The sequence below is a fragment of the Marmota marmota genome, unplaced genomic scaffold (genome assembly GCF_001458135.2).
Source record: "Marmota marmota marmota unplaced genomic scaffold, marMar, whole genome shotgun sequence".
Lineage (NCBI taxonomy): Eukaryota > Metazoa > Chordata > Mammalia > Rodentia > Sciuridae > Marmota > Marmota marmota.
This window is the reverse complement of record NW_025999900.1, coordinates 36593108-36617333: the sequence shown is the minus strand read 5'-3', so window position 1 is coordinate 36617333 and position 24226 is coordinate 36593108. Positions and strand designations below refer to the sequence as shown.

Genomic DNA, 24226 nt, shown 5'->3' with positions numbered 1-24226 from the left:
TTTAAAATATTTCTTATTATTTTATTTTTTCACTCTAAAAAATTCTTTCATGCCATTATCAATTCATAGTTTAGTACTTTTTAAAAAAGACTAGTAAGTTGCTTTTTAATCCTTTTGTAAGGATAAATACTCTTCTGTACCCTATCATAAAGCATTGAAATTCAACCCTGGGAGGATTGGAAGGAGGTGTGGAAAGTTCATAAAACCAGTAAATCTCTTAGCTTTCTATTTGGCCCCTGGAGGATGCTGTTGCCTCAACAGGAACTGGTTTTCCTGTAGATTGGAATAAACTCAAAACACCTTCCTTCCCTACATTTTAAGGAAGAACTCTGCTCAAACATTTTTTTAGACCACTACATATAAAGAATCTTAGAGGCCAGAGGCAGGCAGATTTCTCATGAGAGTGTCTTTTCCTAACAGTCCCTTCAATATTCTGAAGTAGAAATCTGAATCCCCTGTCATTCTTCCCTAACTTCAGAGCCCCCTGAGTCCAAGTCCCCAGTCATCTGATTCTATTTATCAGGAATCGCCCAGGAAGAAGCCTGCTGCTTCCTCACCTATTGCCATGTATAATCTTGGGGTGCATCCCTGCTGTGCTGAAGGTGCCCCTGGTCCTGAGGAAATGTCATTCTGCTCTACTGCCTTGTCAGTGGATGGAACACTGCCTGGTTTGACTGAATAGGAACTCTTGTGTTAGCTGAGCACAGTACTGATGTTGCAGGAGGATGCAGAGTCCAGTCAGGCCCTCTTGCAGGAGCCTCTCTGAGCCAAGGCACAACTACTCATCTTCTAAGCCGTATCCCTACTGGCCCATGCCAAGCATGTCCTGGCCTCCAGCCTCTCCCTAAGTACCAGTCAGGAAATGGGCTTGTTTTGAGGCTGAATTTGAGAAGAATGCAAACTCCTTCCAACAGAGGAAACCCTGAGATCATTGGAGCAATGCTGCTGAGTACTTCTATGTCCTGAGTCCCATTGTGCAGAGTTGAACACAAACCACCAGAAACATGCAGATTAAAGAAGCAGGGTCCCAGGCTCAATTATTTCAGGAATTTGGCCTATTCTCTGAAGGCAACAGTAAAGAGAAAGTAGAATCTTAGGAAGTGTTTGGTTCCTGAAGAGATCTCAGTGTGTGTTTGCCACTTTGCAAAGGAAGGATCCTGATTTCTGAATGGCAGCATTCTTAGAGAGTCAAGATTCTCCAGGACATTAGGCTATAGGATTCTCAAAAACTGGTTACTTTCTGGCATGTCATTTGATAGCTTGCTGGAAAGCCTGCAGTTGGATTAGTGTGGGACAAATCAGAGGTTTGCCTTCAGCATTAATATCTTCTCTCAAGCCATCAAGAAACCCAGAACAACTGTTTTTTTTTCCACTAAACTGCATTATCTAGAGATTATTTTATTCAGTATCTTGATTTCAATTGGCTAAATTCCTCTAATGAGTCTTTTTCAAAAGATTTCAGCTCACTCACTCACTCAAGTGAAGTGAGTAAGTTCATTTGAAGCTGGGTAAGTTCATGGAAATGGACATTAAAGGAAATGTATAAGGCCACCATTCCAAAGACAATATAGTAGGAAGAAAAAGATCTTCTTTATGCACTGGTCCTAGGAACAGGCATTCCTAATCAAACACAAAGACCTTCAGAAATTCCAGGTGGAAGCTTCAGGTTGTTTTTTTATGAATGGCCTGCACTTTCTTTAACAGAACCATCCTCTCCTTTTTCCCAGCTCCCCAACACTTTATCTTTTTTCTTATATCTTGTGGGGATTTTGTAATTTATTTTATTTTTATTTTTTTGGTGCAGTGGATAAAACCCAGGGTCTCACATATGCCAAGCACATGTTGTACCACTGAGCTACAAACTAGCCTATTTTCTTTCCTTCCAATTCAGTTTCTCTAATACCTTTTGAGTAGCCAAGGACAATTAGTGATTCCTTATTCTGCTTAAGTTACTTCCTGCACTATTCCCCACCATGCCTGTAGTGTGTACTTACAGTGTTTCTTTTTTTTTAAATAGTTCATCTCATCTTCATTGTCTGTAGATAACTTCATTTTCTACTTCAGTGAAAATAGAAGCTATCTCATTTCCATTCCCTTTGTCTGCAACTCCATCTACAGGAGATGATATGATGATGGTGATGATGATGATGATTAGGTGCTGGGGATTGAATCTGGACCTCTTGCATGCTGGGAAGGCACTCTACCCCTGAGCTACATCCCTGGCCCCTGAGATTATTCTTAAATTAGTTTAGCTTTTGCAAGCAAACAAAATAAATATTTTCATGTAAACTTTTCTAAAACAATTTTCTTTCAAAACATTTTTTAAAAAATGGGGCTGAGGCTTTGGCTCAGTTGTAGAGCTCTTGCCTTGCACATGTGAGGCACTGGGTTTAATACTCAGAACCAGATAAAATAAATAAATAACTAAAACAAAGGTACTGTGTCCATGTTCAACTAAAAATTAAAAAAAATTTTTAAAATCTAATAAAGATGACAAGCAAAGTGCACATAATACTTAAAAACTCATATTTGAAATAAAATGTATTTAAATGAAACTAAAATTTTATTTTAAATTTTAAAAAATTATATTTTTGATAAAAGGGCAATTACTCATCGTTCTCATTCTTAATGTCTATATAATTGCAGAAGTAAATAATCAGTATCATTATCCAGGTTCAATGTACAAATATGTATAATTAAAATAATATTGTGTAATGGGCAAAACTTTCTAGCATCATAAGCAACTATTGTGAATATTGTGTTTTCATTAGCACTCTTCAGGAGCACAGTTGAGTAAAGATGACAAGAGATAAGAAAATGCATCCTTACCCATAGTGGGAAATAGTAATAAAAAACAATTATGCAAGAATGTAAGTTGTACCCACACCATCTGAGAGGGAAGGTTGGGCTAGCTCACAAATTTTTCTTTCTCTTCCCTAAAGTTCCACCAAATTCCAAATCAAGGTGCCCCTTCTACATTAGCAGCAGCACAGCCCCCCAAATTTCCTGCTACTCAAATGCACTTTCAAAGACAAGGGTCTGTTATGTGAAGGAGTATTTTCCTTGAGCCTGAAGGTATGAGTACAGAGGTTGTGTAAGTTTACAGATTGTGTCTGTATGTGAGTGGCAGAGACATCTTCTGTTCTTTGGTACATTTTCTGAGTGTGGTTTTTTTGGCTGGTCCTTTAAAATATGGGGCTCTGGGCAGGGGCCCTCTTGCCAGAGTCTAAGGATGGCACTGTCTACATCCTTGCTCATCTTGTGTGTTTCTTGTCCTTAAACAAAGGATCACTTTTCAGACATCATCATCTCTATTTTTGTAACTGCAATTTTGTCACCTCCACAGAAGGCATTCAGCACACACCTTTTTATTGAGTTTTGTAATAGAAGCTTGAAGTAACATTCCTGTTCCTGTCTTGCTGCTCCTGACAAGACACATTGTTTAAAGCACATGTTTGTTATGGTATCATTTAGGCCTTTATTGAATTTAGGGAGATGTTTGTCTCTCCCAGGACATCACAAATACTATTAAGGAAGTTACTGACTTGTTCATTTTGCATTCTCCAGGTCTAGAGCATTCTTAAATATTTTGACACAGGCTCTTCTTAAATTGAGGCACTCCCTTGTGAGATCTAGTTTTTAATATTTTATGAATGATATAAGGATTCTCTGAGAATGGCAATAAGGATTAATAAATAATAAAGAGGGGAGAATGAGGGTGTCTGAGGACAAACTATATCATCATAAGAAACCTGCTTTTTGCTGACTATGTTTTATATGCCTTTCAAGCATTAATTCTGCCTTCTAAAACAGGACCAGTGACTTTTATATCAGGAGACTTTTCCTTGATGGAAGTCCTCAAAACTTACAACTATAATGCAAATATATAAATACATTGTTATCATAACTTTAATCTCCATTATTAATTGTATTTGTCACAAAACATTCCCAAATCATACAGAAAATCATGTAAAGGAAAAAAGGAAATGGAGAATTCCAAAGAATAGAAACACACTTTGTTTTTACTTCTGATTTTAAATTTTATTGCTTTTTTTTAACATACCATAGTAAAATTCAAACTTTATTGTATAGGCTCAAAATTGTTTAAAAACTATTTGATATCATTTTTCTTTAATATTCCTTCTGTTCCCTTCCAGTACTGAGAAGAGAGAGAAAGTACAAAGAAAAGGAAAATATGGAAGCTAGACCTTTGTCATTTCTTTACCGGGAGAACTTTTAAATCCTTTCCTCTAACTTTTTTAAAATATACACTAAATTACTGTTATCCAGTCACCCTATAGTGCAATATCACACCTCAACTTGCTCCTAATTGTAAGTTAGTGGCTACTGATCAACCTTTCTCCATCCTTCTCTCCTACTATATGGCCATTTCTTATAATAATATACCACAAATATTGGTTATTCCAGAATAGTCCCAGTCCACTTTTTTTTATATGACAATAATAAGGATTCATTAATTATATACTAGATAGCATTTATATTCTTAGTTCTTTTTGTGACTGGAATGACTTTGACCTAAATCAATTCACAGGTCAGTATCCTTTAGTCAGAATAATCACCTATTTTCTGGGTTGAGCTATGCAGATGTTCTGTGATCCACCCCTGTCAAGAGCCATCGCTGAATGGTGCGTGGACCAGATCAGAATGGAAGCCATTGAGTGAGAAAGTCCGGTACTGGGAACTCACAGCGGCACTCTGACTAGTGAGACGAGCCAAATACATATGAACTCCTAACAAGTTCTGCCAAAGATACTGCACAGCTCAGGAGATGGGATGACCTGCTGCAGCCACATAGCAACACAGCCTCTCAAGAGATGGGTGTGGCTTGTCAAAATGCCATTCAACCAGTTGACTGCAAGACACCATGAAGCAAGTTCCATCTGCTGAAACCTTATCCCTGCCTTTGATGCTCTCCATTAAATAAAGTTAAGTATTGGAGCCATTTTTTAACTGTTATATTCCAGCTTCTACCAGGACTGGAAGAATTTATCAGGTGCTCTGCTTTTTAAACTAATTCTGGCTTTGTCTCTTATTTCTTCACTAATTACTTCAGACTATATTTTTCTCAGGTGACTTATCCCCTCCTGAGTAGGAAAAATTACCCTAGAGAGGTGCTGACCGTCTCACAATACTCTGCAGGATCTAACTGCACAGAGGAGGCAGTTCTCCTTTGGGGGAGACCCTCTCCTTCCTCATATAGGTCCCTGCACCCTCCTTACAATTCCAGGCATATCGGAAATTGTCCCTCAAGTAGTATAATGACCTGCTCCTGCCCCCCTCAGTCCACCTGGCTCCACCCAGATTCTCAGCCAGGGTTAGGCTGGCACAGGGTCTCCAGGCACAGAGGGGCTATAAAGGGACTTGCTGTTTCTGGGTCTGAGCAGGGTTTGTAGGTGGAATTAGTTGGTTGCAGGAGTAGGAACCCTTTCAGAGTCAAATCCTGACATTCATCTCCCCAGGGTCTGGTGGATACACCGGTCTTAGACACTAAGTGAGGTCATGAAGAGGCTGCTGGGTGTTCTGTTGGGGCTTTTGTGCATCCATCTTTGCTTTGAGTTGGGCTGCCTTGATTTTGAGGAAATCAAGGATTTCCGCAGCTGCAGCATATGGAGGAGAGGGAGGAAAAGGAGCTCAAAATCTTGCAAACTTTCTATCATTTTCATAATTGATGGGGCATTTTCAGGGCTTTGTAGATGATGCAGTAACCATCACCTGTGTCTGTTTCCTTGTTTTTAATCAGTTGTGAGAGGGACATGGGTAGATAGATCAGAGTCCTCCAGCCTTGATCTTCCAGGAGGAAGCCAGTTCCACAGTGAGAAACTCACAGCAGCACTCTGTGCAATTTTCTACCTCTATGATCAACATGCAGTGGTTTCACCAAAATCCTGGAGGAGGCCTTATCAACCTGTTTTGCATTCCATCAGGGACAAAACAGAATGGAAAACTAAGTCCACTACCATCTCTGAAGAACACTGCGGATCCTTGTACATTTCCTCTTCCTTTCAAAACTGTTATGGTTATTCAAGCAAGTTTGCATTTCCATATAAATTATGAACTCAGTTTATCAGTTTCTACAAAAACTCTACTGGAATTTTGAGTGAAATTGCATTGAATTTGTTATAGGATTTGGGAGAACCTAAAGCTACTGAGGTTTCCAATTCATAATATGATAGATCTTTCTAATTATTAAGCTTTCTTTACTTTGTGTCAGTATTTCTTTAAACTTTTCTAGACAGATGTTTTGAACATATTTTTATAAACCAAATAGACAAGGCAGTAATTAATAGCAACTTTTAAAAATATGTATTATTCAAAGGATTTTTATATAGAAAATGTAAAGAGCTCTTTCAACTCAATAAAATAGTACAAAGATCTAAGTTTTAAAATGGGCAAAACGTTTGAACAGACTCTTAATAAAAGAAGATATATGAATGACCAACAAGCACATGAAAAGTTACTCTACAAAATATGAACCATGAGCCAAATTCACTATTTTTATGAAATTTTATTGGAACAAAGCAATGCTATCTGTTTATATACTGTCAATAACTGCTTTCATCCTGCAGTGGCAGAGCTAAGTAGTTGAACCAGAGAATCAATAGCCTTCAAATTTGAAAATGATATGGTTGTCTACGGCAAAGGGTTGTTGACCTCTATTCAACATCATAAATCATCAGGAAGATACAAGGGGATACCACAATAAGATACCACACACAGCATTGCTAGTTAAAAACAGATGACTAAATGAAGTATCTACAAAGGTGTAAAACAATTATCTAAATTAGAATATATTTAGGGACATGATCCTTTCAGTGTGAAGGGCTCATTCTGATATGACATTAATATTATAGGAGGGAAAAGGGCCTATGCAATGACTCTACCTGAGGACCAATATGTGCTTCTGAGGAGACCTCAGGGCAGGTGTGGTGCAAATTTCATATTTCAGTAGCCCTATGCTTTCCTGATATATCCAACATCCCAACCAACTCCTTCTGAACCGTCTGTGATTCACTTCAATGGAGGGCACCAAATGTTTCTAGCTGACTTCACCAAAGGCAAAATCTCCTTCCATTAGAAGAAATCATGGCCGCAACAGGAGGATTCAGATGTACTTCAGTGCTCTGATTGATCCATGGGTTGCTGGACACAACCTTTAAAAATAATTTTGCTGCACATTTAATTTTGGTGCACAACTATACAGAATGGTGGATTTTACTGCAGTGTATTTGTATATAAACAGAATACAATTTGATCACTTTTATTCCCCAGTACTTCCCCTTGCCATTTCCCTCCTCCTTTCCTCTGATCCCCTTCCTCAGCCCTAATGGACTCTCTCTTATTTTAATGAGATCTTTTTAATCCTATGTTTCTCTCTAGCTTCCATATATGAAAAAAAAATACAACACTTATCTTTCTAAGTCTGGATTATTTTGCTTTACAGGATGCTCTACAGTTCCATCCATTTTCTTACAAATGGCAAAATTCCATTCTTTATGACTGAATAAAACTTCATTTTGTGTGTATACATTCCACATTTTCTCTATCTGTCCATTTATTGACAACCCCCTAGTCTGGTTCCATAATTTGGATATTGTGAATTGTGTTTCAATAAACATAGGAATGCATGCATCTCTAAAGTATGCTCTTTAACTTTTTGGATAGATACTGAAGATTGATGTAGTTGGATCATATGATAGCTCCATTTTGCTTTTGAGGAGCCTCCATGCTAATTTCCATTGTGGCTGAACTAATTTACATTCCTCTCAACAGCATATAAATGTTCATTTCCCCATACCTTCTTGCCAGCCTTCATTGATATTTGTATGCTTGAAGATGGCCATTCTGACTGGAATGAGATGGAATCTCAGCATAGTGTTGATTTGCATTTCTGTGATGGTTAAAATGCTGCCCATCTTTTCATATAATCTTTGGCCACTTGTACTTCTTCTTTGAGAAGTGTCTGTCTAGCTCATTTTCCCATTTATTTAATGAGTTATTTATTTATTTGGTTGAACCCCAAATTTGAAGAAGCTATAGGAAATTGTACAGTGTTATATCCACATATGGCCACAAAGGGGCAATGCTGCTTTAGTGAAAATTAATGTTGGGCTGGAATTGTGGCTCAGTGATAGAGCACGGGCCTCACATGTGTGAGGCTTGTTTCTCAGCACCACATATAAATAAATGAATAAAAACATGGTCGATCAATAACTAAAAATTAAAAATAAAAGATTAATGTTTATCTCTCTTACACATATTTAATAAGTAGGGAGTGCTCATTCTTTAAAAATCTAGTAAATTATCTCCTACTCTGCTTCAATATATTTGGACATCAAACATGTATCTGTTTGTTTATCTATCCATCTACCTAAATAGTATCTATTGTCCTGGTCTCACAGGGTTGAAATTGACTTTGGAAGGGAACACTTCTTTGAAGGAACATGATGTCCTTCAAGGTCAGAGCCATATTAACACTTCTAATGAAAGCTTATAATGCTCTCCTCCCTACATGGTCTAATCTCCTGACACACTGAGTTAACCTATGTGTAGAATTCCATAATCTAGTCTTTTTTAATTATTTATTTAAAAGTTTTAGGTGGACACAATATCTTTATTTTGGTGCCAAGGATCGAACTCAGTGCCCCAAGCATGATAGGCAAGCACTCTACCACTGAGCCACAACCGCCGCCAATAATCTAGTCTTTTTATTAGGAAATCCATTCATGGTTTAAGACCCAGTCCAAGCCCCTCCTCTGTCAAGACCCTTCTCTGACTGGGTCCAGAAGTAGACTTCCTCATTCTTTCCTGTGTCATTTTGTCTAGACACACATGTCTCTTTGGTGGGTTTTACTTTGCTCTCCTTGACTATTGGGACTGACCAACTGAAGATTGGAACCATGTCTTTCATGACTGAGATGCTAGTACTATTCATTTGTAGGTATTTACTAGATTCGCAAATAAATATTTAGCAGTCCCTTCTTATCCTCAATTTCAATCCCAGTCTTCCAGGTTCCTATAGGCAAATGAGGTCAGACTATTAAGTGGGAAATTAAGATATATGAAATTCATAAGTTTAAATTGCCAACATTCTGATTAGCATGACTAAATCTCCTCCCATCCTGCTCCTTCCCACCCAGGACATGAATCCAGCCCTTTGTCAGCACATTCATGCTGCATATGCTACCTGCCCATTTGTCAGTTACTAGCATCTCCGTTATCAGAATGAGCATTCATTATCACAGTGCTCCTGTTCAAGTAATCCTTATTTTATTTAACAAGTATTCTGGAGTGCAAGAGTAGTGGTTCTGGCAATTTGGATAAGCCAAGGAAAAGCCATGAAGTGCTTCCTTTTTGGGGAAAGAAGAAAGTTCATTATAGGTATATAAGTTTAGGAAAAAAATAGTAGAAAGAGTTCAGTATTATTTGTTGTTTCATGAATGAACAGGAAATCTTAAAACATCTCCTATAGAGAAGAGGGTACTATTCTACGTTGAATACATGTCCAAATAAATAAACATGTGAGTAGATAACAAAGAAAACAACAAAACTTACATAAGCAACACAAAATTCTAGGATATTAGAATGAAATGGGAATAGACAGATTGAGGAATGTGGACCATTGTCTCCTATTGCACTGTGATAATATTTCTCTTTGGTTAGATTTGAGAGGACATAAAATATAGATACAGCAAAATATACTCTTTGATTTAGTAATAACAATAGCTACCTTAATTTTTAAACTTCTATTACTTATAATATAGCCCATCCCTATGTTTTGGATTACTTTAGAATTTATTCTCAGTTTCTGACTCTAAGGTCAAATTGATTCTTCATAGGCTCATAATTTATCCATGAGAATAAAGTGTGAATAAAGCATTAAATGCTTATTCAAACTCAGAATGAGAGTTACCCAAAACACTGAATTATTGGGTGGCAACCATGGCCTCATATCTTCTGAAGTTAAGAAGTTTTCCAAGTTCTCTTGTCTATCTCAAGATCAGAATCCTTCCAGCAGTGATAATCCCAGTATTTCCTAGTTTCTTACTTCAGGTATATTCTTAGAAATATTTAATTTCCCTCATCCACATTTTATAATACAAAGAAATTGACATTTATTTAATTATCTTCTATCATTTTCTAGGGTCATGTAAAATATAGGCACATTGAAGTTCCCTGAGGAGAAAGGGACTATTTATTCTGTGTGTTCTGATCCATGCTCTTAGCTTGCAAGGGAGTATTATGCCCATTGTGTCCCTCAAAACTGTTATTAATATTTGTACTAAAAATGAAATTCCTCTATTCTTGCTAATCTTGTGGCTTCAGGGGATTTGTTCTCTTCCACTATTGTCATATACAATGATTTCTACTGATGTACCCAACTGTCATAGAGTATGATTTTTAATATTCCAGGAGAAATGAAGTAAAAGTAGAAGGGGATTACCAGAGAGAAATTTTAAACTGATCCTTATCCATGTGTAAGGAGGGGATTTTTGATTCCCCCTAAATGTGTTTTCAACAATTCTAAATTTGGACAAAACAGGAAGTGCTTCCTTGTCAGAAAGGTTTCAGCAAACTTACTTGTGCAAAGGTGGAGTCTGTTGATAGAATTGCAGTGCTCGCAAACTTAGAGTGAAGCTCAGCTGTCTGGGGAGACTAGAAGACCAGCTGGGTTCTCACTGGGCTGTGGCTCCTGGAGGAATGGACAAGATCCTGGGAGCATCACTTTTAATTCTTGGCCTTCACCTCACCTGTGAGTTGTGGAGGAAAAGCCCCAGCTCATGTGATTAATACCGGGAGATGGAAAATTGGGACACAGACAAATCTTGCAGGTAGGAGATTTAAGAGGGAAATATTAATTTGTTGGCCTAATGACTTTTTGTCATCTTTCCAAGCAGGGGTGAGTGGCCAACAGAAGGGAAAAAGTGACCAGCAGCAAGTGAAGCAAAGTCCTCAATCTCTGACTGTCCAGGAAGGAGGGATTTCAGTGCTGGATTGTGTTTATGAGAACAGTTTATTTGACTACTTCCCATGGTACCAGCAGTTCCCTGGTAAAGGCCCAACATTATTGGTAGCCATACGTTCAGTCAGGATAAAAGAAGAATTTGGAAGATTCACAGTTTTCTTCAACAAAAGTGCTAAACATATCTCCTTGCACATCAAGGACTCTCAACCTGGAGACTCAGCCACCTACTTCTGTGCAGCAGGAGCACAGTGCTCTCCAGGCACCTGCTGCCTGAACTCAAACCTGCAGCTGAGGCTCAAGCAAAGCCCTGCTGTAGGGCTTAGACTGACAGAAACACAGACTGGCTTTCACTTGCACAGATAGGTGATGGAGTAAATGTATGGATTCACTAGTGCAGGTGCATGGAAGGGTGGTTGTTAGAGTAAATAAAATAAACTTAATGAGTAACCAACCTGCAAAAATTTATTCATAATAAAGTATTTGGGATGGTCATCATTATTTAAGCAGTTCTAGGTCATGTGGTTCTTTTATACATTGCTGGTAGAATGCAAGTTGGTCTGACCATACTGGAGAGTCTTTTGGCACTTTTTTATAAAATGATTTATTATATGGACAGAAATTCTATTCCCATATATATGCCCATGAGAAATTAAAATAAATATCTACACAAGGATTTTTGTTTAAGGTAGTCTTATCCATAATAACCCACATTCCCATAATGGAAACAACAAAATGCTCATTATCTGGAGTTATGAATTGTTGTGTATTTCTATAAATAAATTCTATGAATTTCTATGAAATACCACACAGTAAAAATGGGTTAAACTAATGATACACGTAACAAATAATGGATCTAAAAATGGGTATGCTTCATTGGATGAATGGATACATATATTGTGCTACACCCATATGGTAGAAAACTATTTATCAAGGATAAAGAATGGACCATTGATACACTAAAAATCTGGATGAGACTCATGAGCATTATACAGAGTGAAGAGATAATCTCAAAAAGTAATTAAACATAAAGATGTAATGCATGATTTGACTTATATAAAATTTTTAATTGGAAAAAATATAGGGATATAGATAATGGCAGAATAGTCATAGTTTGTGTGGGGGGAGGGTATGCATGGAGAGTGTATTTGGACTGATGAATCAGTTCTGGGTCATGATTGGAGGGTGGTTACAAAGAACTATAGCTGTGAAAAAGTTTCATGGAATAGTAGAAAAAATGAAGAGTCAGAATCAGATTTAAATTTTTATGAATAATATTGTGTCAATATCAATTCCCTTGTTTTCATAATAGTACATAAGGATAATGGTGCATAGCTATGATTAAATAATGCATTATTAGTGGAGAAAGATGGGTGAATAATATCACTGTGCATTGTTTTTGCACCTTCTGAGTGAGTCTAAAGAGATTTCAAAATCCAACACAAGTATGTGAAAAAATTAGATTCTTCTACATTGCTGGTGAGAATGTAAACTGGGCAATCATTTCAGCAAATTCTTACAAAAGCAAAAATAGCAAAGATACATCTATTATTACCCAAGGATGCCACTTACAGGCATTTTCTTAAAGGAGAAAACTTGTGTTCATGAAATACTTGTTTAAAAATGTTCATAGCAGCTTTGTTTATAATAGCAATCAATATAGAAAATGCCCACAAAGAAAAGATTTAATCAGTTGTGCTGTATATATTAATGTAATATTAATTAGCTATAAAATGGACTGAATGATTAATATACATAATTATATACAAATAAATCTCAATCACATTATGCCTAGCAAAATTGCCACTCATAAAATGGTCCAAACTATTTGATTCTATTTATGTCAAATTCTAGAATAAGCAAAACAATTCATGGAGAAACCAAGCAGAAAATAGTCATATTTATGGAGCAGGATTTGTTTAGACACAAGTGATCTTGATGGAATAAAGGAAGGAAATGTTCTATTTCTTGACAGGAGTGTAGTTTTCAAGGTTGTTTGTAGTTTTCAAGTCTCCTGTAATTTGATACTTACCAGTCATTTTTTTAATGTATAATCCATACTTCAATAAATAATAAAATGTACAAATATTAATCAAACAGGGAACAAAAGCAAAGCAAAAGAAGGAGAAATTCAATGCTAATTATTTTTGAAGAAATAAAAAAAATAAAAAATAACTTGATAATGTTGATAATGGAAAACAGAAAGTATTTGGGCAATGTGATAGGCTGAATAATGGCACCTAAGCTGCCCATATCACAATGTCCAAAGTGTGTGAATTTGTAGCCTTACATGGTGTATATTAGATTTCTAGGGCTGTCATAACAAAGTGCCACAGATTGGGGGAGTTAAAACAATAGAAATTCATTGTCTCACAGTGCTGGAGGCCAGACATGTGAAATCAAGGTGCAAGCAAGTCTATGCCCCTAGAAGGCTCTAAGGAAGATCTGTTCCAGCATGTCTGCTAGCTCTGATAGTCTCAGGCTTGTAGATGCTCATATTCTTTCTGGGTTTCCTCCCATCATTTTCCTTCTGTGTGAGTCCCTGCTTCTTCACATGACATTATTTTTTATAAGGGCATTAATCATATATTACTGGCAATCCAGTTTATTTCAGCATGACCTCATTGAATCTAATTACATCTGCAAAAAATATTATTTTCAAATCAGATGATATTCATTAGTACTCAAAAGTAGGACTTAAATATGATTTGGAGGGACACAATTCAATAAAATAGTATATGGAAAAAAGGAATTTGCAGGAGTGATTAACTCAAAGATCTTGAGATGGAGAGATTGTCCTAGATTACCCAGTAGATCCAGACTAATCACAGCGATCCTTATAAGAGAGAGACAGATAATAGAGTAACAACAACAACAAAAACTCTATAATGAATGTGGAAATGAAGACAGCCTCTAAAGCTGGAAAGGCAAATATTGAATTATTCCTTGATTTTAGCCTAATAAAACTTGCTTGGGATATGTATCCCTTTGTGCTAAGAGAATAATTTTGTGTTGTGCCACCAAGTTGACAGTAGATTCTTATAGGAAGGGGGAAAATTAATAAAAAGAGTGATATGAAATACTGAAAATCAGAACTGTATGAAGTAGAAGTTAAAATTTATTAAGAGAAAGTTACAAACAATTTGCTCCAATAAAAAATTTAAAGCTCTTAGGAAAAGAAAACAACTTTGATGAAAAAAAAATACATATTTCCAAAAGGAAGAGAAGAGTAATTTATAAAACTAAGGAGATTTATACTTATCAAAGTCATTTGAAAATTAGAAATAACAACCCAGAGAATTTATAAGAAAATCTAATTTCTTAACCTGCATGTGTGCCCTACCACAAAATTGAAAATAAGAAACATTCTTTTATATATTTGCCAACCACATAACCCAGATAATAGTTATTGGCATCAGATCAATATTGGCATCAGGTCTGTCATTTAGGTGGGGAGCCATTTTTATCTAGGAACTCCTAAGTTTTGATTTGGAAGCCATGTTATTCAGGGATCTCAGGTTTCAATTTAGGAACCATTTTATCTAGAGACTTCCAGGCTTCGATTCTGAATGTGCTTGCTAAAACGTTGACCTCATCCCAGCCCATGATGCAACCCCTAAGCATGCTTATGAAATTCCTCTTGTGGTCTATAAAGGTGCTCTGAATGCTGAAAGGCTGCTGCTCTCCTTGGAGGGACAGACTTGTAGGTTTGCTCCATGCTACTGACAATAAATCTCTTGCATGAGATTCCGGTGTGTGGTGTGGTCCTTTGACTTTTCGTGGATTTAGCAAGTATTCTTTCAATAGTAGGAATTAAGCTTAGAAAAGGAACTGCTGTAAATAAATTTAAAAAAAACATCCAAAATAGAAAAAAAATTATAAAAGGCAGTTCAAAGAAGTGGAAAGAGAAATGTTTGTGACATGTAAGACATTCACTTCCATAGTATTTACCAAAAAATATTAAGGTGAAAAAAAAGAAATTGCTGTGTTATTTGTATCAGATAAACAAAATCAAAGTCTGATCAAGTTGTCAAGCATATGGGAAGATGGGGCAGTTCTACTTTTCCAGAGAAGAAAAACAACCACATGAAGAACAGTTTATGCAGCCATTTATGAAAACAACTAGCCTCAACTAGTTAAAAAGGTACAAATCTAAAAATCCTGCTATTCCAATTACATTAAAGAAATTCATATATGTGAAAGGAGACATTTACAATAATACAGAAGTATTTAAAAATAACAGTAAAAATCAATCAGTCATGGGATGGACAAGGGTAGTTTACTCATACAATGCAAATACACAGCTATTTCAAGCAAAGAAGTGGTTTCACGCATAGTTTCATAAGATGAATCTTAAAAATATGGTGTTGAATATAAAAAGCAAATGTCAGAATGTTATATAGCGCATAGAACTATTTAGGGGAAACCTCAAAATTAGTTGTAAGAGTAAAATGTGAAAGGACCTGTAGGGAACCTTTCCAATTGTGACTACTTCTTTGGAAGAGAAGAAGGAAAAGAAGACACTCCTTTAGCTCTGTCTGTAATGCTTGAGAAAAATGAAGACAGAGAGAGAAAACATAACAAAATTTACTGTGTGTTTATTCATATTCTGGATGAAAAGGAGTCAATTACATAATTTTCTATACTTTTGCTTGTGGGACTTATGAAATAAAATTAAAAAAAACATTTTAAGTGGAGAGCAACAACTACAGTTTTTATGATCTCCATCTGCCCACCAAATGGAGAAGGGAATCCTTATTAACTATTTTTTTTTTGCAAGATGTATTCTCATTAGGCTACACACATATCAACAATATTTCTTTCGAGAAAAAAATATTTTAATGAGTTCATGAATTAAAGGGTATTCAGCTGGTGGGGTGGAGTGCCCCTGTAGTTCCAGCCACTATGGAGGCTTAGGCAGGAAGATCTCAGGTCCAGGGCTCCAAGGCCAGCCAGGTCAACAAAGTGAGAGCCTGTCTCAAAACAAAACAAAACATGAAGACTGGTCCACCTGAAACACAGAAGCCAGAAGCTCCCTGACCAGTCCACAGTGCACAGTTTTTCAATACACAGAAAGAGAAAAATGAAAAAGAAAAACCAAATCAATTGGCTCTTACCAATAAGAGATGTGCCATAGACATTGTATGTAAACTCCCATGACTCACAGTGTGTTTTACATTCTTTTCTAGGAGTTCTAAAAGTTGGATAATTAATTTGGAATAGATTTTGCACATGATTGGAGTAGCTTTCATTGTTTTGAAATGTACAAGACTAAAACAGGGTGCAATGTTTTGGAATTTGTGGTCAGCATTAGAGCTGAGGCATTTTCAAGGATGTAAAATGTGGGAGATTTGAGATGATCTGGGAACCTTACTATTCATTCTGTGCCTTCATGTGGTATGTGGGTTTGGGAATTTTGTTAAGGAACCAGGGAGAGTCTGAGGACCGATTTCCATAGAATATCTCAAGTGTTTCCATTTGGGTTTCTTTATGGGGCAATCAAACAAAACTAAATTTTTGGAATTTAGGAGTTAACAGAAACTTCTTCTCCAGATGAATTTTCAGCATAAAGTGGAGAAGAATCTTTACTCAATTCAATGTCTAAAGAAGGAAAAATTTTGTTTTGGACAAAATTTATACAATTATCAATTTTGAATGTTTCACAGATGAAAAGGAATTTTGGGAGAGGTTTTGTCTTCCTGAAAACTCTTTAACAAGAGTAGCAGGATTGTTGCAGACCACAGACAGCTGTGCACTTGGAAACAATGTGGCTGCATGTTGGGATTCAGGGGTCCACCACTGCTCCTTTCCAGTACTTCTAATTAAACTAAGCACAGAGTTACATTATAAATAATATGACTGGACTTCTGCTGCCATTGTCACTTCTGTCACTGGAGAGATTTCATAACTCAGGAACCTGTTTGGATCTCTTTTGTCTGAGCAGATGCTGTGCTTCTGTAAAGGTTTCAGTCTCATGGTTTGGGTGAGTGGGAGGGACAGGCAGTGAGGGATTATGTAAGAAAACCAAGGAGTGGTGAGCATGTTTCACTGCAGGATCTGACGGGAGGCAAGAGATCAATCAAAACCTGAGAGAATACTTGCAGTCACAGTCAGAATTCATACTTTGTTTCAGACAAGCCCCTGAGATCTCAGTCTAATTAACTAATGTTGGAGATTTTTAAATGATCACTCTTCTTCAAATGCTTCCTTAAATACTAAGCTTTATACTTTACCAAATATTATCTGTCAATTACATCAAAAGAAAGTGTCAAGGATGGGACAAATTTTGGAATTGAAGTGTTAGCCCATCCAAACAAGACCCTCCTGGAAACCACATTTCAGAAACAGTTGCCGCTTGCTGCTAAGACCCTGCACCTGCAACTGCCAGCAGCACAGAGCAGGAACAGGTCAATGGAGGGTAATTCTGCAGTCATGCTGCTCTCCTTTCTGCAGTGGGCATCCCAGTGTCCATCTGCTTCAGGAAAAATGCTGTAAAATTGCAAACCAGTTGCCTATGAGCACCTAGAGAGAAATGAGACAGAGAAGTATAGCTCAATTTATTGTAAATGCTTCCCTGCACCACAAATTGATCTGTATCAAGTAACTGGAGCTGTTTTAGAGAACATATCTGCAACTATATTCATCAATTGTCTTTTGGTCTCTTTATATTCACTCACCCAGTAAAACAATGGGACCAAAAGAAAGATCAACAGCTATGTTCCACACCATCATATAGCAGCATGCAGAAATTCAGTCACCAAGTTCTGTGGTGTTGACAGGCCCCTAAATCATTGCAGTCAATCACACATTCTGCAGGATTAGATTATAGCTTTGTGTCACAGAAAGACTTGGCATGCTTATGAAGATGTTATTTTACAAATAAAAATATAGAAAAATAGACACCATTTAGCAAGTGAGGTTGAATTATTCAGATCAATGGGATAGAATGTGTGGTATAAAAATAGTTCTTTAAAATATGATCTAATAAGTGTGATTCCTTTTGTGGTGGCAGCAGGATTAAATGTTCTCATCCTCTTAAAATCTAGTAAATAAAATTCAACATCTTATTTTCAAAAAAATGATATTTCATTCCTGTTGTACTTTTACAAAAACATAATCAACTGAAGAGCTGCTAAAAGTCAAAGGATTGAACTTTTGAGAACTCCAGCCTAATTTCATTCTAAGATTGAAAGCCATCTCATCACAAAGTTATAAAAAGTTCATTTCTGTTTTACTATAATATTTTACTATAAAATGTATAAAATACATTTCTGTTTGACTATAAGACTTCTAGTTGGCCTGACCATACTCTGAGGGTTAAACTTATTTGAACTTCCTGACTGTGCTCTGAACTCTCCCAGGCCTGGCTCTCCTTTACCAGATAACAACCCTCCCTAAAACCTTAGTGGACACTCATAAATTCTGGCTCCCCCTGACCAGATAACAACCCTCCCTAAAATATCAGCTGCCCCTCATAAATTCTGATGTTGGAATCTCAATTTACTCCATAACTTGAAATATTAAGCCATGTGGTCACTAACCTGCTATTTGACCTTGTATTATGAATGCCAGAACCCTATTAGCTTAAGTTCCCAAGACACTGGCCTTTGTAACTTTTTGTACCATAAAAACTTCCCTGCACTTAGACCAGATGCTGTTCTCTGGCCCGGCTTTCAGGTGAGACAGTCGCTGGCCAGCTCTCTTGTGTACACAATATAAACTTGCTTTAATTTGATTTAAAATTGGAGTCAGTGGTCTTTACATAGTAGTTCAACACTTTTATCATTGACTTAGATGTATCTTTATTAATTTTAAAATTTAAATAGGCTCCAGAACTCAGTAAGGAAGAAGAAAGTGATTATGTAACTATTTTGATTAACATTGCCTTTCATGGAGAAAGACAAATTCCCAGGAGGATTTTCTTCTTTTAAATTTCATTAGGTTCTGAATGGAGAAAAGTAAATATGTGTTAAATTTGTGACCCATAAATAGATTACAAAGAGACTCTATGACTCATAATAAATTCTACTTTAAATGGATACTCCAAATTATTCCACTGAATAACATCAGTGTGTGTAAACCAGTTCCGTCTGCAGCTCCCTCAGCTCTAACCCTCAACACTAATGACTTTTCTCATGCTCCCTGTGTAGCTTCTGTCTAACTTAGTTACCAGGGAAAGAGAAGTAGGCAAAGTAACAGTTTGGGGTGAACCACACTTTTTCTCACATCTGTGCACAGACCTTGTGGTCTATAAATGTAAGAACCCCCGTTTCCTATTGGGGGTGTAGCATGGGAACCCAGGAAGTACATATGTACACTGCCAGGCTCTCAGGCACTGAAATCTTGGTCTGAGGCAGAAATCACCACTTCTGTGCAGAGGGATATGAGCCACATGCCGCTCTCCCGCCTGCTGTGGGTGTCCATGGCCTTTATCTACTTCTACTCCAGTACGTTTGGTTCAAACATGGCTAAGGATGTTAAGGAGGAAAGGACTGCACACGGGCATATGGTGCTCCATGTGGCCTCAAGGAGGAAACGGGGAATGTAGGAAAGCAATCTATGGCTCCAGTTTGTTTTGGTTTTGTGTCCTAAATTAGTCTAATGTTTATAATATTTTATTCACTACATCAGAGGCTCAGCCCTGTTTTCTGATTGTTCCCACAGGATTAAGTGTGGCCCAGAAAGTGACTCAAGTCCCACCAGCCACATCTGGTCAGGAAGGAGGAGCAGTCACCCTGGAATGTTCGTATGAAACAAGTCGGAGTGCATACAATTTATTTTGGTACAAAGAACTTCCCAGTGGAAAGATGATGCTCCTTATTCGTCAGAGCTCTTCTGGTGCAAATAGAAGAGAAGGTCGCTATTCTGTCCAGTTCAGGAGAGCAGATAAATACATCAGCCTTACCATTTCACCCTTACAGCGGGAAGACTCAGCAAAGTATTTATGTGCTCTGAGGGAACCCACAGTGTTTGAATTGATAGTAAAAGCTGAACAAAAACTCAGGAGCTCTATAAGGAGATGGGGCCCTGCTGCAGAAGCCAGCTGAGATGCACCTGCAGAGCCCAGACAAGAAGGTAGTGACTGTGGCTGCCTACTCTGTGGTTTAGATCAGAAGATTCAATTCTAACTAATAATTGCTTCTATCTCATTTGGAAAGAGGTCTCTGCAGCAACTTTCTTCTAAAACATTCTCAGTCTTCAATGTTTGGCTTAAAATAGATCAAACAGAAAATGCTTAAAGCTGTCTAAATTTGAAATATCTTGCCCCATCATAGTTTAAAATGATAGCTTCACTTAAAGATGTTCACAGCACACATCTTTGTTGTTGTTGTTGGAAAAAGCACTAAAGCATTTATTATACATTATTATTCTAAAATACAAATGTCAAAGGCCTTAACATGTTTTATTAATTAAACATATTTACTGAGCATTTATTTTATACCCAAGCATTTGTATAGGTTATGGATATAGAGAAACAATTAGTTGTTTTTAAGAGCACAATTTTTTACATCTCTGGTTGTATACAAAATTATTCACACCAATTTGAGTCTTCATTCATGTACTTTGGGTAATAATGATCATCACAATCCATCATGATTTATAACCCCATGTCCCCTCCATTACTCTCCAACACTTCGGCCCTACCTAGAATTCATCTATTCATCCCATGCTTCCTCTCCCAATTCCACTATGAAGCAGCCTTCTTATATCGAAGAAAACATTCACATTCGGCATTTGTTTTTTTGCTATTGGCTAAATTTACTTAGCATTATCTTCTCTAACTTTTCATTTACCTGCAAATGTCATGCTTTTATTCTCTTTTATTGCTGAGTAATATTCCATTGTGTATATATGCCACATTTTTTTAATCCATTCATCTATTGAAGGCATCTAGGTTGGTTCCACAGTTTAACTATTATTGTGAAATGTGCTGCTATAAACATTGTTGTGGCTGTGTTCCTGTAGTATGCTGTTTTCAAGTCCTTTGGGTATAGTCCAAGAAGAGAGGATAGCTGGGTCATATGGTGGTTCCATTCCTGATTTTCCATGAAATCTCCATACTGCTTTCCATATTGGCTGCACTAATTTGCAGTCCCACCAGCAATGTATGAGTGTAACTTTTTCTCCACATCCTCGACAACACTTATTGTTGTCTTCATAATAGCTGCCATTCTCACTGGAGTGAGATAAAATCTTAGAGAGGTTTTGATTTGCATTTCTCTAATTGCTAGTGATGTTGAAAATTTTTTCATATATTTGTTGTTTGATATATCATCTTCTGAGAAGTGTCTGTTCAGGTCCTTGGCCCACTTACTGATTGGGGTTTTTTTTGATGCCTAGCTTTATGAATTCTTTATATAACCTAGAGATTAGTGCTCATCTGATATGTGAGGAATAGGATTTGCTACCAAGATGTAGGCTTTCTATTTACCTCACAGACTGTTTCTTTTGCTGAGAAAAAACAAAACTTTTAGTTTGAGTCTATCACATTTATTGATTCTTGATTTTAATTCTTCCGCCAAAGGAGTTTTATTAAGGAAGTTGGGGCCTATTCCCATGTGATGGACATTAGGCCCTGTTTTTTTTTTTTTTTTTTTCTATTAGATGCAGGATCTCTCATTGTATTTCTAAGTTCTTGATCCATTTTGAGTTGAGTTTTTTGCATGGTGAGAAATAGGGGTTTAATCTCATTTTGTTACATATGGATTTCCAGTTTTCCTAGCACCATTTGTTGAAGAGATCATATTTTCTCCATTGCATGTTCCTGGCACCTTTATCTAATATAAAATAATTCTAATTTTGTGGGATAGTGTCTGTGTCCTCTATTCTATCCCATTGGTCTACCAGTCTGTTTTGGTGCCAATACCAAGCTGTTTTTGTAACTATTGCTCTGTAGTAGTATAGTTTAAAGTCTGGTATAATGATGCCACCTGCTTCACTCTTCCTGCTAAGGATTGATTTAGCTATTCTGGGTCTCTTATTCTTCCAGATGAATTTTATGATTGCCTTTTCTATTTCTATGAGGGATATAATTGGAATTTTTATTGGAATTGCATTAAAACTGTATAGTGATTTTGGAAGTATGGTCATTTTGATAATATTAATTCTGCCTATCCAAGAGCAAGGTAGATCTTTCCATCTTCTAAGGTCTTCTTTGATTTTTTTTTCTTTAGGGTTCTGTAATTTTCCTTATATAGATGTTTCACCTCTTTTATTAAGTTGATTCCCAAGTATTTTATTTTAATTTTTAGGCTATTTTAAATGGGGTAGTTTTCCTCATTCCATTTCTAAGGATTTATCTCTGATATACAGAAATGCCTTTGATTTATGGGTGTTGATTCTATATCCTTCTCCTTTGCTGAATTCATTTACTAGTTCTAGAAGTTTTCTAGTGGAAATTTTAGGGTCTTCTAGGTGTAGAATCATATCATCAGCAAATAGTGACAATTTGAGTTCTTCTTTTCCTATGTGTATCCCTTTAATTTCTTTCATCTGTCTAATTGCTCTCCCCAGTGTTTCAAGAACTATGTTCAACAGAAGTGGTGAAAGAGGGCATCCCTGTCTTGCTCCAGTTTTTAGAGGGAATGCCTTTAATTTTTCTTCATTTAAAATGATGATTTTGCCATAATTCATTAAAATGAATTTATGTGTTAATGATGTAATAATAATAATAATGATAATTTCATTTCATTAGGATCTGATAGAATGCAGAGTAGTATCTCTACTTTCTTAGATTTGTTAAGAGTTGCTTTGTGGCATAGTATATGGTCTATTTTAGAGAAGGATCCATGTGCTGCTGAGTAGAAAGTGTATTCTCTCATTGAAGGATGAAATATTCTATATATTTCAGTTAAGTCTAAGTTACTGATCATATTATTGAGTTCTATATTTTCTTTTTTAAGCTTTTTTTGGGGGAAGGGGGAAGATCTATCTAGTGATGTAAGTGGTGTGTTAAAGTTCCCAAAAATTATTGTGTTGTGGTCTATTTGACTCTAGAACTTGAGAAGAGTTTGTTTGATGGTATAGATGCTCCATTGTTTGAGGCATATATATTTATAATTGTTAATTTTTGTTTGTGTATCATTCCCTTGAACAGTATGTAGTGTTCTTCTTTATCCTTTTTGATTGACTTTAGTTTGAAGTCTACTTTATTTGATATGAGAATGGAAACCCCTGATTGCTTCTGCATTCCATATAAGTGGAATGATTTTTCCCAACCCTTCATCTTCATTCTGTGGATCTCTTTTCATATGAGATGAGTTTCTTGGAGGCAGCATATTGTTGGATTATTTTTTTGATCCAATCTGCTAGTCTATGTCTTTTGATTGGTGAGTTTAGGTCATTAACATTCAGGATTATTATTGAGACTTGATTTGTATTCCCAGCCATTTTTGTTTATTTTTGGTATTTAACATGATTTGCTTTCTCCTCTGATTATATTTTCCTTTAGTCTAGTTTCTCCATTGCTGACTTTCATTATTGTTTCTCATTTCCTCTTCTTGGAATATTTTGCTGAGGATGTTCTGTAGTGCAGGCTTTCTAGTTGTAAATTCTTTTAACTTTTGTTTATCATAGAAGGTTTTTATTACATCATCAAATCTAAAGCTTAGTTTTGCTGGATATAAGATTCTTGGTTGGCATCCATTTTCTTTCAGAGCTTGGTATATATTGTTCCCGGATCTCCTGGCCTTGAGAGTCTAGGTTGAAAAATTTGCTGAGGTATGAATTGGTCTCCCCCTATATGTGATCTGATTCCTCTCTCTTGCGACTTGTAAGATTCTATCCTTATTCTATATGCTCGGCATTTTCATTATAATGTGCCTTCTTGTAGATCTGTTGTAATTTTGTACATTTGGTGTCCTGTAAGCCTCTTGTATTTGGTTTTCCAATTCATTCTTCATGCTTGGGAAATTTTCTGATACTATCTCATTGAAGAGGTTTCATTATTTTGGTTTAAAACTCTGTGCCTTCCTCTATCCCAATAATCTTAGATTTGGTCTTTTGATGCTTCCCATAATTCGTGGATGTTCTGTTCATGGTTTCTTACTATCTTCACTGTGTGATCAACTTTATTTTCCAGATTGTATACTTTGTCTTCATTATCTGACATTATTTCTTCCAAGTGATCTAATCTGTTTGCTATGATTTCTATTGAGATTTTTAATTTGATTTATTGTATTCTTCATTTCAAGGATTTCTGACTGTTTTTTTTTTCAGAGTACCTATTTCTCTCTTGAAGTAATC

General features: G+C 36.4%; 2 gene segments (V, D, J or C); both read left to right on the top strand.

The window, feature by feature from the left end:
- The first annotated feature begins 10615 nt into the window (after window positions 1-10615).
- LOC107144153 lies at window positions 10616-11465 on the top strand. The segment is given in 2 exon segments: window positions 10616-10771; window positions 10917-11465. Coding segments are annotated over 2 exon segments (483 nt in total).
- Window positions 11466-19214: 7749 nt separating this feature from the next.
- On the top strand, window positions 19215-20042 carry LOC125615292. The segment is given in 2 exon segments: window positions 19215-19428; window positions 19646-20042. Coding segments are annotated over 2 exon segments (447 nt in total).
- The last annotated feature ends 4184 nt before the right edge of the window (window positions 20043-24226 follow it).